The sequence below is a fragment of the Dermacentor variabilis genome, chromosome 5 (assembly GCF_050947875.1).
Source record: "Dermacentor variabilis isolate Ectoservices chromosome 5, ASM5094787v1, whole genome shotgun sequence".
In the NCBI taxonomy this organism is placed as follows: Eukaryota; Metazoa; Arthropoda; class Arachnida; order Ixodida; family Ixodidae; genus Dermacentor; species Dermacentor variabilis.
Window position 1 is genome coordinate 4,905,765 of NC_134572.1, and position 20,187 is coordinate 4,925,951.

At 48.4% G+C, this 20,187-nt stretch overlaps 1 protein-coding gene across 1 annotated transcript in view; it reads left to right on the forward strand.

The window, feature by feature from the left end:
- nsl1 (non-specific lethal 1) overlaps positions 1-20,187 on the forward strand; it is a 198,869-nt gene that overhangs the window by 173,897 nt on the left and 4,785 nt on the right. The window contains exons 7-8 of the mRNA XM_075691598.1: positions 16,500-16,656; positions 19,527-19,596. Of these exons, the coding sequence (XP_075547713.1) occupies positions 16,500-16,656; positions 19,527-19,596 (227 nt within the window). The remainder of the gene's footprint in view (positions 1-16,499; positions 16,657-19,526; positions 19,597-20,187) is intronic.

Below are 20,187 nucleotides of genomic sequence, written 5' to 3' on the forward strand. Positions count from 1 at the left end.
CGGCGAATCTGCCTCCGCAGACAGCGATGCTGCTGCTTCGTGGGTGGCTGACAAGCTGCCTGGAATCCTGAGTCGCTTCGAGGCGGCTGATGTCTACAATGCCAACGAGACAGCTCTATTTTATCACATGCTTCCGGGCCACACGCTAGCGTTAAAAGGCGATGACTGCCGCGGCGGAAAGCAGAGCAAGCTCCGCATAACGATTCTGCTGTGTGTCAACCTCGACGGCACAGACAAGCGAGTCCCGCTAGTTGTCGGCAAAAGTGCCCATCCCAGGTGTTTTAAGGGAACGAAGCGTATGCCCGTGAAGTATGTGGCGAATTCCAAAGCGTGGATGACTCGGCCAATATTTTCTGAGTGGTTGAAGGAATTTAACCAGGACGTCAAGCGGCAAGGCCGTCAAGTTTGCCTACTGCTGGACAATTGCTCAGCGCACCACGTCGAAGGCCTGCAGTTGTCGAACATCGAACTGCATTACTTCCCGGCCAACTGCACGTCCCTAATACAGCCCCCGGACAAAGGAGTCATTAACAGTTTTAAATGCTGTTACCGGCGCCGACTAATCCTGAAGATACTTCTCGACATCCGTCTGGAACGGGAGATGAAGATCGACATTTATCAAGCAGTCGAGATGCTTGCTGCCTCCTGGCAAGAGGTCAGGGTAGAAGTTATCGCGAATTGCTTTTTAAAGGCCGGAATAGCCAAAAACGCACGGGCTGGTGCCGACGAGGAGGAGGAGGAAGACCTTTCTACTCCGTCCGATGTGGCCGAAGCGTGGAACAAGCTATGTACTAACGGTGGTGTACCCGACGACGTTGAACTGACTTTTTGTTTGCCGACAACGCCGCCGTGGCTACAGAAGAAATGTCTGATGCAGCAGTAGCTGAAAGCGCGCAAAATCCCGACGGCGGTGATGATGGTGCTTGTGAGGCATATCCGTGTGACGTGCCTACTGCAAAGGAGGTGATGAATGCAATGGACGTTATGCGCCGTTACGTCGGCTCGCTCGACAATGAAGGAGCTCTACACGATTTAGCTTCTTTGGAGCGGCGTGTTGTGCCTTCACTCGTGCCGAAGAAGCAAGCTGAAATTACGCAGTTTTTTGGTGTAAAATAAATGCTTGAAGGGTGAGTTCACCTTCACGGATATATTGAGCTATTTGGTTTCGTTTCTGCATCATTCGTACGAGCCTTCATGCGAAACCTGCATGTAACGAAAACCTGCATGTAACGAAAAATTTCGAGCTTTCATCAACTTCGTTATATCCAGGTTTAACTGTACATGTTTAATTACATCAAAATTCCTCTGAAGTTCACTGACAGAGATTTTGTCAAAGCCTGGCGATTTATTCACCTTAAGTTTAAAAACAATGGACCTCAGTTCATCAAGGAAGAGTAAGGGAAGATGTGCCGAATCTAGCAAGCTACCTGTTAAAGTGCACAGATGGCCGCTGTTTTCGCAATCCTGAGATTCTTGAAAAAGACTGATTAAATAAGTTTGCCACCGTTTCATCATCTGCAGAAAAATAAGGTGAAAGGCACTGTTTAGGCAATGAAATGTTTGTTGCCTCCTCTAAGATTGTTAAGGGACCACATTTTCTTCATGTCACATCGAGCTTCTTGAAATTTCTTCCTAAAGTGAGTGTGTTTCGCAAATATAATCATTGCATTTACCTTGTTTCTGGCCCATGTATATTCTAAGCGCGTGTCATCGCAGTTTGGCGAGTGCTTGACCTTGGTCCACAGCAAGTCTTACCTTTATACAGTCGATGACCGATTTTGCGTTCCCTCTAGGGAACGTAAAAACGTCCGAAAATTCAGGCAGTCCGAAAAAATGAATGCATGCAAAAAAACGCACCTTTTTTCTTTTTTTTCTAGGATCTAGAGGTAAAGAGCGAAGTACCAGGCTTCCGAAACCCTGCCAAAGCATCAATGAAGGTGCTATAAGAAGAGGCGTTCAAAAACTCTGTATGCAGCCGACTGCCGGTTTATTATGTACATGTGCATCGTCGGGCAGCCAGTGTTATTGCTGCAGTGGCTTGAAGAACTTGTTGATTGTTGTTTGGACGGCGTTCCGGTTGCATGCGATCATATTCGCCTCGATCAAGGGTCATATCAGCACTGTACACCGATGAAAAAGTCAACAGTGAGCTCGCGTCAACTCAGCGCTTGTAGGCGGCGCAGGCATTGGCTCCTCATTTTCAACATCGGAGTCTTCTGAATCCCTCACAACCTGACGGACTATTCCCTCGTCAGTGAGTTCTGCGCATAAGTTGAGCTCGTTGTCAGCGTCAACAAACTGTTCAAAAGTTATTTCCGTGGGTACGGTACTGCTTTCCGCGCCATCGGCGAGGACGACGAAGACGGAGTGGGGGCCATCGAAGGCAAGCGAAATCCTCAAGTTGCGAACAGTGGAGTTCGCTGACGGGCGTCGAAGCACCTAGGCCTAGCGTCGCAGAGCACACTTGACACAACAGCACAGCCACACACCGCGCTAGCCAAAACGTGGCCTGCGCAAACAAACGAAATAGCTCCGCTCCGAAAACTCCGCCGGAGGCGGAAGTGCGGCCATTTGCGGTGATGAACATAGCCAGCGTGGCCAGACCAAATCGGTGTGTGACAGCTAGGTTCGGCTAGTTGTGGTTCAAAGCGGTGATATGCTTCGGCTGCAAGTCGATTTACTTCGCAAGGGCGCTGCGCGAGGAGCCAAAGGACCTTCCGTCGTGTCAAAAAGTCCGGAAAATTGGACGGCGGGGGGTTCGAGCATCCGAAACTTCAGATGTCCTTATACATTGATTCTATGGGGCTCTAGGCGGTGCCGCGAAGACGTCCGAAATATCAGGCATGTCCGAAAATTCAGTCGTTGACTGTAGTGGTTAATATTTCGCTGGTAATCCATTTCTGTCTCAGGTTGTGTTGCCTAATTTTGACAACACGTGTTGCCGCCTGCCTAAAAGAATCAAACGGAGCTACAAATTCACTATTCATTTTTCCCGGTGGCGTTTTTACAATTGCTACTAGATACAGCGGGGTGTGGCGTTTCTCGCAGCACTCGAAGTTTCTGCGAAGGCGCGAGTAAGAGTGGATGCGAGAAAGAAAATCTGGGGGCCCGCGTTCCTTGAATATGCGACTCTGCCTAGGCACTACGGAGAAGGTTTCTTAGCGCGTGTTGTATGCGTTTGTCCCCTAGACATGCAGCATTGCAGATTGCGGTCGAGTTTGTTTTCGCTCTGTCGCTGGCTGCCCGCGCGGTGAGGAAGTGGGCACGGACGCCCCATTTGGTGATCAATGTGTCTGGAGGGCCAAGATTCTGACTGGTGTTGTATAAGTTGCGGGTCGCTTTTTTCGTCACGGTGATAGATCGGATTTTTTACAAACACTGCGGCAGGAACTCACATGTAACCGGCAAATGGAGGCCTCAGGAGAGCACCTGAGGTTATAATAAAGCAGGCAGCGCAGGATCTCCAGGGCACCCAAGGGGTAGCGGGGTGATCTAAAAGCTGGAAGCAGGGCGGCCCATGGGTTGGGGCTGCGGAGGCCAAAGCGTGCCAGGGAGTGTTCGCATAAAAAATTGGCTGTCCACAATAGCGGCCAGACGATCTTGTACACCCTCGGCACGCTGGCCCCTGTATCCAGCTCCATGGAAATGGGGTGCCCGCAGATTTCGACGGTCGGCATGTACGGCGGCACAGATGGCTGTACAAAGCCTGTGTGCCACATGTCGAAAATCAGCGGGACCTCGACCGCGACGTGGAACCTGGCCGCGGGAGAACTCGAGCCTGCTTCCGCATGCGCCCGCCGCGTACCCTTGCAACGGCTACCCTGGCCGCGGGCTTGTGTGGTACCTAGGCTTGAACCAGGCTGCTGTTGCTGTTTGCTGTTCATCTTCCCCCTTCGACATAGCCGTGGCAGGTGCCCAGTTTTCCCACACGTGAAGCATTGTGCTTGAGAGAACTGGCACTCTGAGGGGGAATAGGCACCACCACAGCGACCGCAGGTACTGCCCTTTGTCACCAACTTGTTGACCGCCGCTTGCGCCGACGGTGAGCCAGTCGCACAGGCAGTCTCGCCGGCATCCTTGGTGGCAGCTTCCATTGCCAGCTCTGGCTTCACGGCGTCGTCCAACAAGGGGTCAGGAAGCTCCAGGAGTCATGTCTGCATGGCGGTGTTGTTGATGCTGCAGACGAAATGGTCCCGGAGCAGCGAGTCCACTTGGTCCCCGAAAACGCAGGCACTCGCTAACCCTTGTAGCGCAGCAACAAACTGCCCAAGGGTCTCTCCTTCCCGGCGGCTCCATTACGCACTATTAGTGTGGACGGTGCCGGGTTGAAAGGCGAGCTCATTATGGGGAGCAGCTCACCCAGAGTCTTAAAATGCGGCGTGGCTGGCTTGAGAAGGTCGAGCAGGAGACTGAAGACCCGGGACTGACCAGGAAAATGTCCCACTGTTTGGCCTCAGGTGTGCCGCTTGCCCGGAAGAACACATGGACTTGCTCCTCGTAAATTGGCCATGCGGACCTATCTCCCTCGAACGGCTCGAGCCTTTCGTACAGTGGCATGGCGGCAGCAACAGGGGGCGGTGTTTCACCGCTCGCGGTGGCGTGGGACGATCCGTGGGTCCTCATCGCCAATGTTGCAATCCACCTGGGTTCGTGGACGAGGGAGGGCTCGAGGCACCCTCTGTTAGACAAATGGTCCGCAGCGTGGAGGTGTTGAACAATGACTGATCACCGAGCAGCTGTGCTCGTCGGTGTTTATTGGGTGCAGTGACCAATGTTGCCTACCAAGCCTGGCGGGCCAATGAAGATTATGCCCAAGAGGGCGTCACAAGCTTGTTACAAGAAAGTGTTTAATGAACCTTTACAAGAGCCTCATTCAATTGTGACTGGATTATGGTGCTGTAATATATTGCTCAGCCGCCCTGAGCACGCTAAATATGCTAGTTCCCATTCACCATCTAGGTATCCGCCTGGGCAACTGCGCCTTCAGAACAATCCCTAGTGAAAGTTTATGCGTAGAATCAAATGAATGGTCACTACATCTGCAGAGATCATACATCAGCTTCACATACTTCATGAAAGTGCACTCTAATCATGAAAATTCGTGTTCTATAACCGTTAACGATATGACATGTACTACACTTTTCCATAATCGACCCTCTGTGAGACAGCCTTTTTCACTGTGTGTGAGGGAACTTAGCATGGAAATGGATGTCGCACTCCTTAAACATCGCCTAAAGAATCCAGCTAAGCTGCTGCCACCTTGGGAGTGGCAGCTGATAGAATGTGGTATATCGTTTGTAAAGGTTACAAAGTGCACACCAGAGCTCGAAATTCGGATGCATTTCCATGAACTCCAATTGAAGTACTCTTGCTCTGAACTCTACACCAATGCATCAAAGTGGCATGCTGGTGTATCATATGCAGCTATTGGTTCCTCTTTCTCTGAATCAGATGTATTGAACCCTCACACAAGTATCTTTACTGCAAAAGCCTATGCAGTACTGTGTGCGGTTAAACATATTGTCACGTGGTGGTGACGTTAAGAACACAGTAGCAATACTGTGAAAGGCAAAACTGGATTTTATGGGGCGAACCTGTGCCCACAAAACAGGCTACACTTATAGCACAACGAGAGCGGCGAACACAGTTGGCGATCGTCGAAAGATCTGATCAGCGGGTCAAGCGCGTCAGCTTTTATACAGCAGTCATCGAATGTTCCAGACTAATTGTTGGGACCCGCATGCCTTCTACAAGGTTCTACACCATTCGCGTCAAGCGATGAAATCAGATAACACAAGGTTCGGCGATAACAGACAGCGGATAGAAGCATAGATAACTTTCCAGAAACTTCGGATACGTGCAGGCGCGTCCCGCGCTGTGCGATAACATTTGTTTAGGCAGCAAAACGTGTCGCCCGATAAGGACAAGTACACGTGTCAATACCCCCCTCTTAAAGAAGCATCGAACCGATGCTGCAAACAAACCAATGTAATAAATAAGCATTCGTAGCGAAGAAAACAACAAAATAAGGAAGTTCGTCAGCGTCCATAAAAGGGTTTAAGGCGCACCATGTGGACCACTTCAGATTGTGCGCGGCGCTGCTGTGAATGCGAAATGCCGTCTGGCACGACCTCATAGTCCAGTGTGCCAATACGTCGGATGACCTTGTAGGGTCCGAAATAGCGTCGCAGTAGTTTCTCACTGAGTCCTCATCGGCGTATCGGGGTCCATGCCCAAACACGGTCGCTGGGCTGGTACTCGACGAAGCGTCGTCGGAGGTTGTAGTGTCGGCTGTCGGTCCTCTGCTGGTTCTTGATCTGCAGGCGGGCGAGCTGTCGGGCTTCTTCGGCGCGCTGGAGATAGGTAGCGACGTCAAGGTTCTCCTCGTCAGTGATGTGCGGCAGCACGGCGTCGAACGTCGTCGTTGGGTTCCTTCCGTAGACCAGCTTCAACGGCGTGATCTGTTTTGTTTCTTGCACCGCCGTGTTGTAAGCGAATGTTACGTACGGCAGGACGGCATCCCAGGTCTTGTGTTCGACGTCGACGTACATCGCTAGCATGTCGGCGAGGGTCTTATTCAGCCGCTCCGTAAGACCATTCATCTGCGGGTGGTAGGCCGTTGTCCTCCTGTGCCTTGTCTGACTGTATTTCAGAATGGCTCGAGTGAGCTCCGCTGTAAAGGCCGTTCCTCTGTCGGTGATGAGGACTTCTGGGGCGCCATGTCGCAGCAGGATGTTTTCGACATTTCGCCACTTCGGCTGCGCTACCTTTCGGCAGTGCTTTAGTTTCTGCGAAGTGGGTGAGGTAGTCCGTCGCCACGACGATCCACTTATTTCCGGTTGTTGACGTCGGAAAGGGTCCCAGCAAGTCCATCCCGATCTGCTGGAATGGTCGGCAAGGAGGCTCGATTGGCTGTAGTAATCCGGCTGGCCTTGTCGGTGGTGTCTTGTGTCGCTGACAGTCTCGGCATGTTCTGACATAACGGGCGACGTCGGCGGTCAGGTGCGGCCAATAATACTTTTCTTGTATCCTTGATAGTGTCCGGGAAAATCCAAGGTGTCCAGCGGTCAGATCGTCATGTAGGGCGTGCAATACTTCTGGACGAAGTCCTGACGGGACAACAAGAAGGTAGTTGGCGCGGACTGGTGAGAAGTTCTTCTTCACGAGTAGATTGTTTTGAAGGTTGAAGGAAGATAATCCGCACTTAAATGCTCTGGGGACAACGTCGGTGTGCCCTTCCAAATATTCGACGAGGCCTTTTAGCTCCGGGTCTGCCCGTTGCTGTTCAGTGAAGTCTTCCGCGCTTATCATTCCAAGGAAGGCGTCGTCATTCTCGTCGTCTTGCGGCGGCAGGTCAATGGGGGCGCGTGATAGGCAATCGGCATCGGAGTGTTTTCGTCCAGACTTGTAGGTTACAGTGATGTCGTATTCTTGTAGTCTGAGGCTCCACCGCGCCAGTCATCCTGAAGGATCCTTTATATTCGCTAGCCAACACAACGCGTGATGGTTACTGACGACTTTGAATGGCCTGCCATAAAGATAAGGGCGAAATTTAGCTGTAGCCTAAACGATGGCGAGGCATTCCTTTTCGGTCGTAGAATAGTTGCCTTCCGCTTTTGACAGCGACCGGCTAGCGTATGCTTATCACCAGTTCGACTCCGTTTCTCCTCTGGACTAGAACGGCACCGAGGCCTAGGCTACTGGCGTCAGTATAGATTGCTGTATCGGCGTACTCGTCGAAGTGCGCAAGTACCGGCGGTTACTGCATGCGTCGTTTGAGTTCTTCAAGTGCGTCGGCCTGCGGCGCTTCCCACTTGAACTCAACATCACATTTAGTTAGACGTGTCAACGGCTCGGCGATGCGTGAAAAGTCCTTGACAAAGCGCCTGTAGTAGGCACACATGCCAATGAATCTATGCACTGCCTTCTTGTTGATGGGTTGCGGGAACTGTGCGATTGCAGCTGTCTTTTGCGGGTCTGGACGGACACCAGATTTGCTGATTACGTGGCCTAGGAACAGAAGCTCATCGTAAGCGAAGCTGCATTTTTCCGGCTTCAGAGTAAGCCCTGACGACTTGATGGCCTCTAGTACTGTCGCAAGCCGCTTGAGGCGATCGTCGAAATTTCCGGTGAAGACGACGACGTCATCCAAGTAAACAAGACAGGTCAGCCACTTCAATCCTGCTAATACCGTGTCCATGACGCGCTGAAACGTTGCAGGCGCCGAGCAGTCCGAATGGCATATCCTTGAACTCGTAGAGGCCGTCTGGCGTGATGAAGGCGGTCTTTTCGCGATCCCTTTCGTCGACTTCTATTTGCCAGTAGCCAGACTTGAGGTCCATCGAGGAGAAGTATTTAGCATTGCAGAGCCGATCCAATGCGTCATCTATCCGTGGGAGGGGGTATACGTCTTCCTTCGTGATTTTGTTCAATCGACGATAATCGACGCAGAAACGTAGGGTTCCGTCCTTTTTCTTCACTAAAACAGCTGGAGACGCCCCTGGGCTTTTCGACGGCTGGATGATGTTGTCACGCAGCATTTCGTCGACTTGGTGTCTTATAGCTTCGCGTTCTCATGTCGAGACTCGGTAAGGGCTCTGGCGGAGTGGTCGAGCGCACTCTTCGGTTATTATGCGATGCTTTGCGACTTGTGTTTGTCGAATCCTCGATGACGTCGAAAAGCAGTCTTTGTATCGTCGAAGCAGACTTCTGAGCTGTTGCTGCTTAATCACGGGGAGACTTGGATTTATGTCGAAGTCTTTCTCTGGAACTACGGGCTTCGGGGTAGATGCGACAGAATCCGAGAGGACAAACGCATCGCTGGTTTCCTGAATTTCCTCGATGTATGCGATCGTCGTGCCCTTGTTGATGTGCTTGAACTCCTGGCTGAAGTTTGTCAGCAACACCTTCGTGTTTCCTCCGTGCAATCGAGCGATCCCTCTTGCGACGCAAATTTCACGGTCGAGCAGTAGACGTCTGTCGCCTTCGATGACGCCTTCTACGTCAGCGGGTGTTTCGGTGCCGACCGAAATGACAATGCTGGAGCGAGGCGGGATTCTCGCTTGATCTTCGAGCACACTCAAGGCGTGGCGACTACGAGGGCTCTCCGGCTCTCCGACGCCACTTGAGGCTGTGATGACGGGAACAGCTTTTGCAGCTCCTCCCGCACGACCGCTCGGATAGTCTCGCCCAGGTCGTCGGTGGCCAGTGACTGAACTCCGGCGTAGTTTGTCGAGTTAGAGCGGCGGTTGAATTGCCGGTTCCGCATTGACAGTGTCTTCTCGATGCTGGTGGCTTCGCGAAGAAACTCCTCGACGGTCTGCGGTGGGCTCCGTACCATTCCGGCTAAAAGTTCCTCCTTTACACCACGCATCAGTAGGCGGACTTTCTTCTCCTCGGACATTTCCGGGTCGGCATGGCGGAATAGGCGGCTCATTTCTTCTGTAAAAATCGCTGTGGTCTCATTTGGTAGTTGCACCCGGGTTTCTAATAGCGCTTGGGCTCTTTTTCGGCGTACGACGCTTGCGAATGTCTGCAGGAAGCCGCTTCGGAACAGCTCCCAGGTCGTTAAGGTGGCTTCTCGGTTCTCGAACCACGTCCTGGCGGCGTCCTCCAATGCGAAATAAACATGTCGCAGCTTGTCCTCGTTTGCCCAGCTGTGAAACGTAGCGACCCTCTCATACGTTTCCAGCCAGCTTTCCAGGTCCTCAAATGTGGAACTGCGGAACGTCGGTGGTTCTCTGGGCTGCTGCAGCTCGATGGGGGACGCTGGGGCTGCCATTGGGGTGGACTTTGTGGCGATCTTCCTGGTCGTCTCAGGCAAAAGTCCGTGCTCTGGGGGCAGTTGTTGAAGACGGCGGCTTGCTCGATGGTCCGGGACTACGTTGGTGTTGTCTTTGCGTTCCAGGCTTGGATCACGGCTTGTCGGGGGCATCCGGTACATGAACGAAAAGCACCTCCACCAGATGTCACGTGGTGGTGACGTTAAGAACACAGTAGCAATACTGTGAAAGGCAAAACTGGATTTTATTGGGCGAACCTGTGCCCACAAAACAGGCTACACTTATAGCACAACGAGAGCGGCGAACACAGTCGGCGATCGTCGAAAGATCTGATCAGCGGGTTAAGCGCGTCGGCTTTTATACAGCAGTCATCGAATGTTCCAGACTAATTGTTGGGACCCGCATGCCTTCTACAAGGTTCTACACCATTCGCGTCAAGCGATGAAATCAGATAACACAAGGTTCGGCGATAACAGACAGCGGATAGAAGCATAGATAACTTTCCAGAAACTTCGGATACATGCAGGCGCGTCCCGCGCTGTGCGATAACATTTGTTTAGGCGGCAGAACGTGTCGCCCGATAAAGACAAGTACATGTGTCAATATAAAGAAATTAAAAGTAATTGTAAAAGCACTAATGCCCTTAAGAAAACAAAAAAATCCTGTTCTCATTGAGCTTCTCTCGTACTTGTGCAATATTTATTCATCTCATAGACATGTGACAATGTGCTGGGTTCCTGGACATAGATGCCTCGAGGGTAATGTGCTGGCAGACCAAATGGCCATAACAATTACATCGCAAGCTATTAATCCTACTGCTGCTATTCCTGCCACATATCTCGAGCCCCCCCGCCCCCCCTTTTTTTTTTTGCAACAGAAATTGCGAAGCGACTGGCAAAGCTTCAGGGACACCGAAACGAATAATAAGCTTCACTTGATTAAGCCACAGTTTCTGGCCCTCCACTACAAAAACATGACGAACTGATGTTCTATTCTGTCGTCACAAAATAGGATACACATAAACAATTTTCTGTTGACTGGTAAGGATACTCCAACCTGTGGTAGATGTGGTGAAAGGCTCATTGTCCTCCACATCCTAATGGAGTGTTGGAAAGCCGAAAGAGAGAGAAATATTTTCTTCTAGCCTAACGCTATTGTGTCTCTTCATCCCGCTATGTTTCTTGGTGAAGAACCGCTTTTTAACACCAAAGCTGTCCTATGTTGTGGCCTTGCATGTTACTTGCCCAACAATTTTGTAGGACATCCTCTCTCCAGAGTATGGAGCTGTGATAGTAGTTCTTGTATAGTGCATACCTTCAGTTCCTTGCGTTTCGAGGGCTCTGTGAAGGCAGTACAGTCGAACCCGACTATATCGAACCCTTTGCATCGAATTATTCTATATATCGAACAATTTCTGGGCACGGTATAGTTCCAATGAGTATATATAGCAAAAATTACGTTTACATCAAACAAAAATAGCAGCGACTCCCGATATATCGAACGTCGAGCTGCGGAATAGTGCCCCCAGAAGTTGGCTTTCCCTCGCGGTTACATGGAAACCCGACGGCGCGGGTCAATCCAACCGCTCTCCCTACCGTGACAGCGCTGCTGAGGACGAGCCGTTGACACCCCCCTGCAAAAAATTATCCTGGCCCGCCCGCAGCGCTTGCTCAGACAGCCAATCAGAGGTCGTGCAAAATGGCGAAAGTGCGAGTTGTCTCGGTGCTTTTCTAGTCCATTGTGTGTGTGCCTTGTGGGCTTTCTCCCGCAGTGTTGCCGTGATGAAGCGGCAGAATTTGCCTTTTGTCGTGAAGCTCGAAATCGTAAATCGGGTCGAACGCGGTGAGAGGTCGGATGTATCCCCGCAGCATGAATGATTCCGAGTGACACTCTCACAACGATCCTGAAGAATAAGGAGGAAATTAGGGCTAAAGCGGCCACTCTCTCACCCCAGTGCCCGTGGCGCCCGACACGTGCGCACGGCCGTGTACAAGTGGTTCATCCGAAATTGCTTCAGCTGTGCAGGCTTCCGCGTGCTCAGTGATGACTGTAAATTCTGATGAATGCGACGCAGCCGTTGCCGGTGTTGCCGAAACTTGGAGCGAGCTGTCAGAATTTTCGGAAGCTATTGACGAATCAACAGTGGACAAGTTTGTGAGTGCAAATGATGGTGTCGCGACCGCGGGAGAGCCCGAAAACGAAGACTCCATTGCCGACGTCGTACCGAGCACAAGTGAAAGTGGGTACAACGAGGAAAGCAACAATGGTCCTCTGCCTACATCCTTCGAAGTAATTGGTGCGCTCGCACTAGTCCGGTGCTTCTGCGCGAATGCGGAAGGTTGCGGCCTCAGCTGCTCCCGACTCCTTAGACAATGTGGAGAAATGCGTGCGTAGCAGGCAGCGAAATTGCCCGAGCAGAAAGAAATGCAGGACTATTTCATGCGAAACTAAGCTAGTTTCATCAATAAAGTGATTTTATAAATAGTATGTGCTTTTATGACATCAAATTATTCAGCAGGCTTATATCGAATTATGCTCTATATCGAACTGATAGGTGTTTTTTTGCAAGTTCGATATAGCCGGGTCCGACTGTAGTGCTTTTTGAAAATTTTTGCCTGCGGCATATTTTTTCACAATGTATCTTTCGTGTCCTTAGCACACTTCATAGCAATTGCCATAATTTTATTACGTGTAGGTTTTACACACTTTACAGCGACCATCTTTCAGGCCCCTTTACAGCCCTGTAAATCCACTGCTCGTAATTCATCGTTTAACTTCGAACTCTTAAACACTGACCTGGAGCTCTATGATCGTTCTTGGCCCTTGTGCCACAAAACACTACATTCATAATCATCAACGACCACCACTCTCATGAACCATTTGAAGCGGCACAAAACTTTGTATGCTGAATTTCAAGCTTCAAAGGTGGATGCCAGTCAACCAAGCGTCGCCGACATGTTGAAAAGAAAAGTGGCATTACCTGATTAGAAACAGGAGGCTTTGGCACCTAAAGATTGCTAGAATAATAGCACTCCACTTGCAGTCGTACGTGATCGACAGAAGTCGTGGTTTTACGGGCCTTTTGAATGAGGCAATTCCTCATTATCGGCCACCATCAGGAACCATGCTGTCTTGTACGCTGGTGGCAAAGTTGTGCGATGACACCAGAGAGTGGGTTCATCTGGAGCTACACAACGTGTTCATTGATGGCGTGGCATCGCTTGCATTGACCTCTGACATTTGGACATCACCAGCAAATGAAAGTTACGTCAGCCTGGCGTGCCACTTCCTGGACACTCAGTTCAAGCTGACCCTGCGCAACCTGAGCACTAGACACTTGCCGGGAAAGCACGCAGCAAGTAGAATCACTCTGGTCCTTGAAGAGCTTCTTGCTAAATGGGAAATCCCAGAAAACATATTTCCTGTTTATGTTGTGACAGACAATGTGCGCAACATCAGGCCAGTCACTAATGCTCTTCTTTGGTTTGAAAGAACTTGTTTTGCACACACCTTGCAGCTGGCTATCAGTGATTTCAAGGAAATGACTCCAGGCTTTTCTGTGCTTTGTAAGAAAGCAAGAGGCATTGTTGGACGTTACAAGCACAGCCCGAAGGCACATGAAAACCCCAAATGTTGTAAGAAAAAATAATAATAAACAAGCCGTCTCTTCGAGTTGTGCAATATGTCAAAAGGAGGTGGAATAGTGAAATTTCAGTCCCAGGCTTGTAAAGCTGAGGGAGGCAATAACGATCAATCTTGCTTCTGAAGATGAGTGCATTGAAAGCTCAATTGAAGGCCTTACTCACGTAATGGAGGTTCCTGGGGTCTACGGTTCCTGCCCCCTACCACTCTATAGTGTACGCACTTTGTTCGTGCTCGTCTGTCTTTCTCTCTATCTACCCCTTTCTACTCTCTTTCTCTTTTTATCTCCCTTAGCTCTTCCCCCCATGCAGGGTAGCCAACTGGAACTACCTCTGGTTAACCTCCCTGCCTCTTTCTGTATTCTTTTCTCTCTCTCTCTTGAATGTTCAGGAGGGGAGAACTTTGGGCCAGTTGGTCTGACATGTTTAAAGAGGAAAAAAACCACGACTTCAGACGAAGATCTCGTACCGCTCGTCCTGTCCACATCTTCGTCTTACGTTCCGTCTGAAGTCGCGGTTCTTTTCCTCTTTACACATTGAAAACTCTTCTGCAACAGAATGGAGAGAAATTAATGAGTATGTTGCTGCTTTCAGTTGAACTATCAGCTCCAACTACAGTTGAAGCTGATAGCTACCCAACACTTTCAGCTGCCATACCAGTCCTTTAATGCTTGCCTGACACCTGAGCAATGCTATGACTCAACAGTTTGCAACATCTGTATTTTCTGCTGATGTGACCACGTGCCTGGAAACAAGATTTCCTGACTACAAACATGATAAAGCAGCAAGCTTGGCAATATTCTTGGACCCTCGTTTCAAGTTTTCAGTATACCATGATGATACAACAATGGGCAGCTGGCTCTGAAACTTAGTAGTTGAAGGTGCACAAGAGAATTCTAATGCAGGAAAGAGCATACAAGTATCCCATGTGTTTATGGCCCAGGAAAAGATCCAATCCACCTCAGCATTGTGAAAGAATTTTGACACCCTTTTAAGCCAGCATTAGCATTCACAGCCACATACAGAAGTAGAAAGGTACTTGCATGATGTGGCTCTGCACCAAAAGGAAGACCTGTGTTACTGGTGGCGCAAGCAAGGTGCAAGAGCTTACCCTTTGGTGGCTCATCTTGCAAGGCAATAGCTTGCAAGATGATTGAAGCGTTTGATTGAGTCGAAAGGTCAGCAGTCATGGAGGCATTGCGGAATCAGGGTGTAGACGAGCCGTATGTAAAAATACTGAAAGATAAATATAGCGACTCCACAGCCACCGTAGTCCTCCATAAAGAAAGCAACAAAATCCCAATAAAGAAAGGCGTCAGGCTGGGAGATACGATCTCTCCAATGCTATTCACAGCGTGTTTACAGGAAGTATTCAGAGACCTGGATTGGGAAGAATTGGGCATAAGAGTTAATGGAGAATACCTTAGTAACTTGCGATTCGCTGATGATATTGCCTTGCTTAGTAACTCAGGGGACCAACTGCAATGCATGCTCACTGACCTGGAGAGGCAAAGCCGAAGGGTGGGTCTAAAAATTAATCTGCAGAAAACTAACGTAATGTTTAGCAGTCTAGGAAGAGAACAGCAGTTTACGATAGGTAGTGAGGCACTGGACGTGGTAAGGGAATACATCTACTTAGGACAGGTAGTGACTGCGGATCCGGATCATGAGACTGAAATAATCAGAAGAATAAGAATGGGTTGGGGTGCGTTTGGCAGGCATACTCAGATCATGAACAGCAGGTTGCCATTATCCCTCAAGAGAAAAGTTTATAACCAGCTGTGTCTTACCAGTACTCACGTACGGAGCAGAAACCTGGAGGCTTACGAAAAGGGTTCTACTTAAATTGAGGACGACGCAACGAGCTATGGAAAGAAGAATGATAGGTGTAATGTTAAGGGATAAGAAAAGAGCAGATTGGGTGAGGGAACAAACGCGAGTTAATGATATCTTAGTTGAAATCAAGAAAAGGAAATGGACATGGGCAGGACATGTAATGAGGACGGAAGATAATCGATGGTCATTAAGAGTTACGGAATGGATTCCAAGGGAAGGGAAGCGTAGCAGAGGGCGGCAGAAAGTAAGGTGGGCGGATGAGATTAAGAAGTTTGCAGGGACAACATGGCCACAATTAGTACATGACCGGTGTAGTTGGAGAAGTATGGGAGAGGCCTTTGCCCTGCAGTGGGCGTAACCAGGCTGCTGCTGCTGCTGCTGCTGCTGCTGCTGCTGCTGATGATGATGATGATGACCAGCCCCAAGCGTGTCTAGTGAGCGCCTGTTCTCAGTGTCCAGTGCAGTTGTTACTAGCAGGAGAGCATGTCTGCTTCTGGGACATGTTGAGCAGCTCATTTTCCTCCATGACAACATTCAGTGATTCAACCTGTAGCAATCCATTCTCTTGAACAGCTGCATTGGACTGTTCTTTTTTCCGGGAACAACTATGTGGGAGTACACTAGTTATGCAATAAATTTGTTTTTGTTTTTCATATGTTGCAGTGCATTTTTTTTTTGTAATTTAACTTGGAAGTACTAAAAAAAATTCAATTCGTTTCGCACCCAAGATTTTGCTATTTGCATAGTACTAGATAAAATGTAATAAATATTCTTCTGCATATATTTAAAAGTTGGCACAACCTATTTTTAACCTCAAAATAGATTTGAAACAACCGGAGCCCACACTGCGATCATGTTTCATTTTTGTCAGTGCTTGTGCCATGTCCCACTGACAACCACAACATCCAAGCTATGTCCAAGCCAATTACATAGGGCAAGAAGAATGAAAATTGAGGCCAGTCATCAGAAAATATGACCCCAGCAAGGCGCTGGCTGTATATATTCTATATGAATTCTATACGAATTCTATATGAGCACCTACCGGGAAAGTGAGGAAAGTATTTCCAATAACTGTTTGTCGCATTGGTAAACAGGCACAATCAGTGCACACCCTTCGAGGATTGAGCTTATTGTAATCCCAGCAGGTGCAGACAGTTCTTTAGCACTTGTGGCTTGCATCAAGTGAACGACTCATAATTGATGGGCTCTCCATCCCACTGTGATCATATGTATTTTCCAGGTGGAGGTGCAGCACAAAGCCGGTCTATCCTTCAAGAGGTCTTGCGCAAACGTAGAGGTGAAAATGCCTTTGACATCAACAACATTGTGATTCCCTACAGCATCGCCTCGGCTACACGAGTGGAAAGGCTGCCTTACAAGGAGATCCTCACACCAAAGTCAGTCCCCCCACATGCTCTCCTGAGATTATGCAGTGTCAATAAGTAATGATGTTGACCCTGCGCTCACGAAGAGTCAAGTATTGCATGATAAAGTTTAAATCCACCTCGCTGTTACCTAATCTGCATCAGCGATAATGTTGTGCCCTTTCCTTTTCATGTGAGAATTGTCTCTTTTGCATTGTCTTTGTCAGTGCTAGTGCTTAATGTTCCCTTTTTTCTACATACAGTAGAACCTCGTCGGTACGATTCTGTTTAGTACGATTTTCCGGCACCAATGTTTGCAATGGAGACCCCCCCCCGGAAAAAAAAAGTGAGAGAGAAATGACCTAACACAGTTGCTCTTTTCTTTTACCTGTTAATATGTTCCCAGAAAACATGATCTTTTGGTGCCATAGTTCATTACATTGACGAACTGTGATCATTTCCGGGCATTAGATTCCATGCGAACAAGAAAAGGTGCCAGTTGCGTGCGATGGAGAATAGCAGCCACTCGCCACAACAATATTGGCAGCTTTCTTGCAGTACTTTCCCACTTAGTTCACATAAAAATGCCAGCACGCATTTAGTTTCCTCTTCTGGTCCCAGCAAATTGTGCAGGTTTTATTCAAACACCCTCTAACATTCTAACCCGCCCCTGAATCAAATGCGTGTCCATTTTCTTAGTGTCCAAAGTAGAAAACTAATGTAAAAATAACATAAAAGGTCCTAGACAAAGTAGAAATCTAATACAGACCCTAATTTTTATAAAGGCGGCTGGTTTCCTAAAGTCAGCTTTGCTGCAAGGTTTTTGAAGTCAACTTCATCGTAATACAGCTGTGTTATGTAGTAAAACATAAGAACATTGTGGAGGGGGTTTTGGTTTCGTATCCATTTGTGTGACGCAGCCAATTCTTGGCTCAATCCTAAAAAAGGGCGCAAGTTAGAATCTGGTAAAGTGTAATCACACATTGTGAGCTAGCGTTATTACTTAAAAATCTTACTAGGGCATGCCGTAAATAGGCACTTTTGGCGGGGGATGACTTGTTCAATGCATTCACTGTCCACAAAGTTACGCTGATACATGCTGCCATTAAAGGAGTCGCTATTGGGGTCTCCATAAAGGTCAAGTACGTGCATGCCGACTGGTCAAGTTCGAATGATCTGGCAAAGACCAATTTTAGGATAGAAATAACAAAAGTTTGAACCCATAGAGAAGAATATTAGCTTGCTGGGACTCTTGGTTAGGATCAAATTAACCGAAAAATTGAATTAGCCGGAGTTGAATTAAGGAAAGACTAGTGTGTTCTGAATCAGCTTTCATAATAGGCAATGTGCAAAAGTGCATAAGCAGGCTTTCCCACAAAACTAACTTTCTTGAACCTAGATGGCCCTGTTCGTGCTAGTAGAACTGTTAACCCTGAGAAACATTTTGAAACCTTGGATGTTAATGGAAATGGACGGTTGCAAGAATAATGTCTCCGACGCGCATGTCGACACTTCTATTACAACTCTAGCCCAAGGTGCGCCATTTTTGTTGCTTTCAAAGAAAGGTTGTGGAGAAGAGCACTTGCAATTTTTGCATATCGTCTATTAAGGCCTGAAAGTGGCAAGATGTTGCCATCCTATGCAATTACTCGTTCTGCCACCACTTTGTGATAACAATGGCAGTGACACTGGCTTTGACGGTAGGCTGTGGCCAACACTGCAAACAAGGTTCCGATTTCGTGTTTAATCATAATAAGGAGGCAATTTTTGGATTACTCTTTGGAAAAAAATAAAATAAAGAGGTGCGCATTAGAATTGGGTATACCAATACGGTAACCTTTCATCATGATTTGCAATTCTTGCTTCAAAATCTGCCAAAGTCAGGTTGGAAATCTGCGTTATCATTGGGAGAGAAGGTGCCTTCGACGCATTCACTGCGAAAAAAGCTGCAGCCATTGGAGTCGCAATTGGAGCCAGGTGCCTGTGTGGCAGGAAGTTTTATGAGATGCCGACGCGCGCATCAAACTGGTGGGAATTGCTCAGGCGACCTGGACCCAAGGCATGCTGCATTGTTTTCCTCTTGTGTAGTGTTTTGAGATAGCGACAGGAAACCCGAATAAAATCGAGCTGGTGGGCCACATCAGAATACAATGCTGCCAAAGTGAAATGTGATGCCACTTGCAGCAGTGAACGCCGGTGCATTTGGGTTATTGCTTATTAAAAGTGTGCAGTACACTACCAACGGCACTATGCCATGTGCATTGTGAAACAGATAGGTAAAGGCGCTTATCGCAATGGGGTTGGCGGCAGTAGTTGTTTATGTGGCATGTGACGACTGCAACAAGACTTGTTGGTACCAGAAGAGGAAACTGTGTGCATGCAATCATATTCATGTAACATGGACGGGCAAGTTTTGCAGGGAAGCTGCTGTAGCAGGCATCTACTCCTCTCTGTCGCACATGCCTTGCTCTTTTATCTTGTTCACATGAAATCTAGTGGCCGAAAAAGTATCATATGATCACAGTTTGGCGATGTTCTGAATATTAGTGCTGAAGGATAGCATTTTTTTAGAATGTATTAACAGGTAAAAAAATAAGCATAACAGTGTTGCATCATTGTTCATGTTGTTGTCTGTGAGTGTTGGCACAGGGAAATCATAATACAAAACGGAAGCATATCAGCGAAGTTCTACTGTATTGGCACAAGCCAGGACTTGGAGTTGGGATAAAAAACTGGTGGTGAAATAATTAATGTTTCTGTAGTACAAACTGCTGTCATGCACTACTAACAGTCTTGCAAATGTGGGCTTGGTAATTGTTTGATTACAGTTTTTTCTGCCATGTACTGCTGCCAAATGCTTATTTTGTGAAACAGAATGCTTGAAAAATCTTGTTTGGTTTCAGGTGGCGTGCATTAACAGAAGAGGAGCTCAGTGGAGCGCTCCAAGACTGTGGCGACGACTTGAAAGATGAAGTAAGACACCCATGCCTAACTCGCTCTTCTCAGCCTGTGGCCTTGCACTCTAATGGGATGACTACCATCACATATACAGGGTGTCTACTGACCGGGGAAACCGGGAAAACCGGGAATTCTCAGGGAATTTGAATAGTCTGGAAATATTCAGGGAAAACTCAGGGAATTTGTGCTTCTATCAGGGAAAATTACCTGTAACTTTAGTGGAAGGAAACGAAAGTCGTGTTAATGCTGGCTCCAGTAAAAGAGGAATCGCAAAGAATCGTAATTGACGCAGTGTCATCGGCACGATGTATTGCCAGAGTAGTTGACGACCGATTTTCCAGACGCCCGATTTTTCGGACATGCCCAATAATTCGCACGACTTTGCGGCACCACCACGTACTCCATATAGACGATGTATATTGCCCTGACTGCAGGTCTGAAATGGCATTAATCAAAGCCACCACCACCGCCGCCATTTTGATTATCTCGCCGCCTCGAACCAGCACTCTCGCACACAGATCCGCTGGCAGCCGTAGCCACTACTGCGGCAACGTTAAGCCTAGCTGCTTCTACGTTCGCTATTAAGCTTCTTGCCGTGCGGTGCCA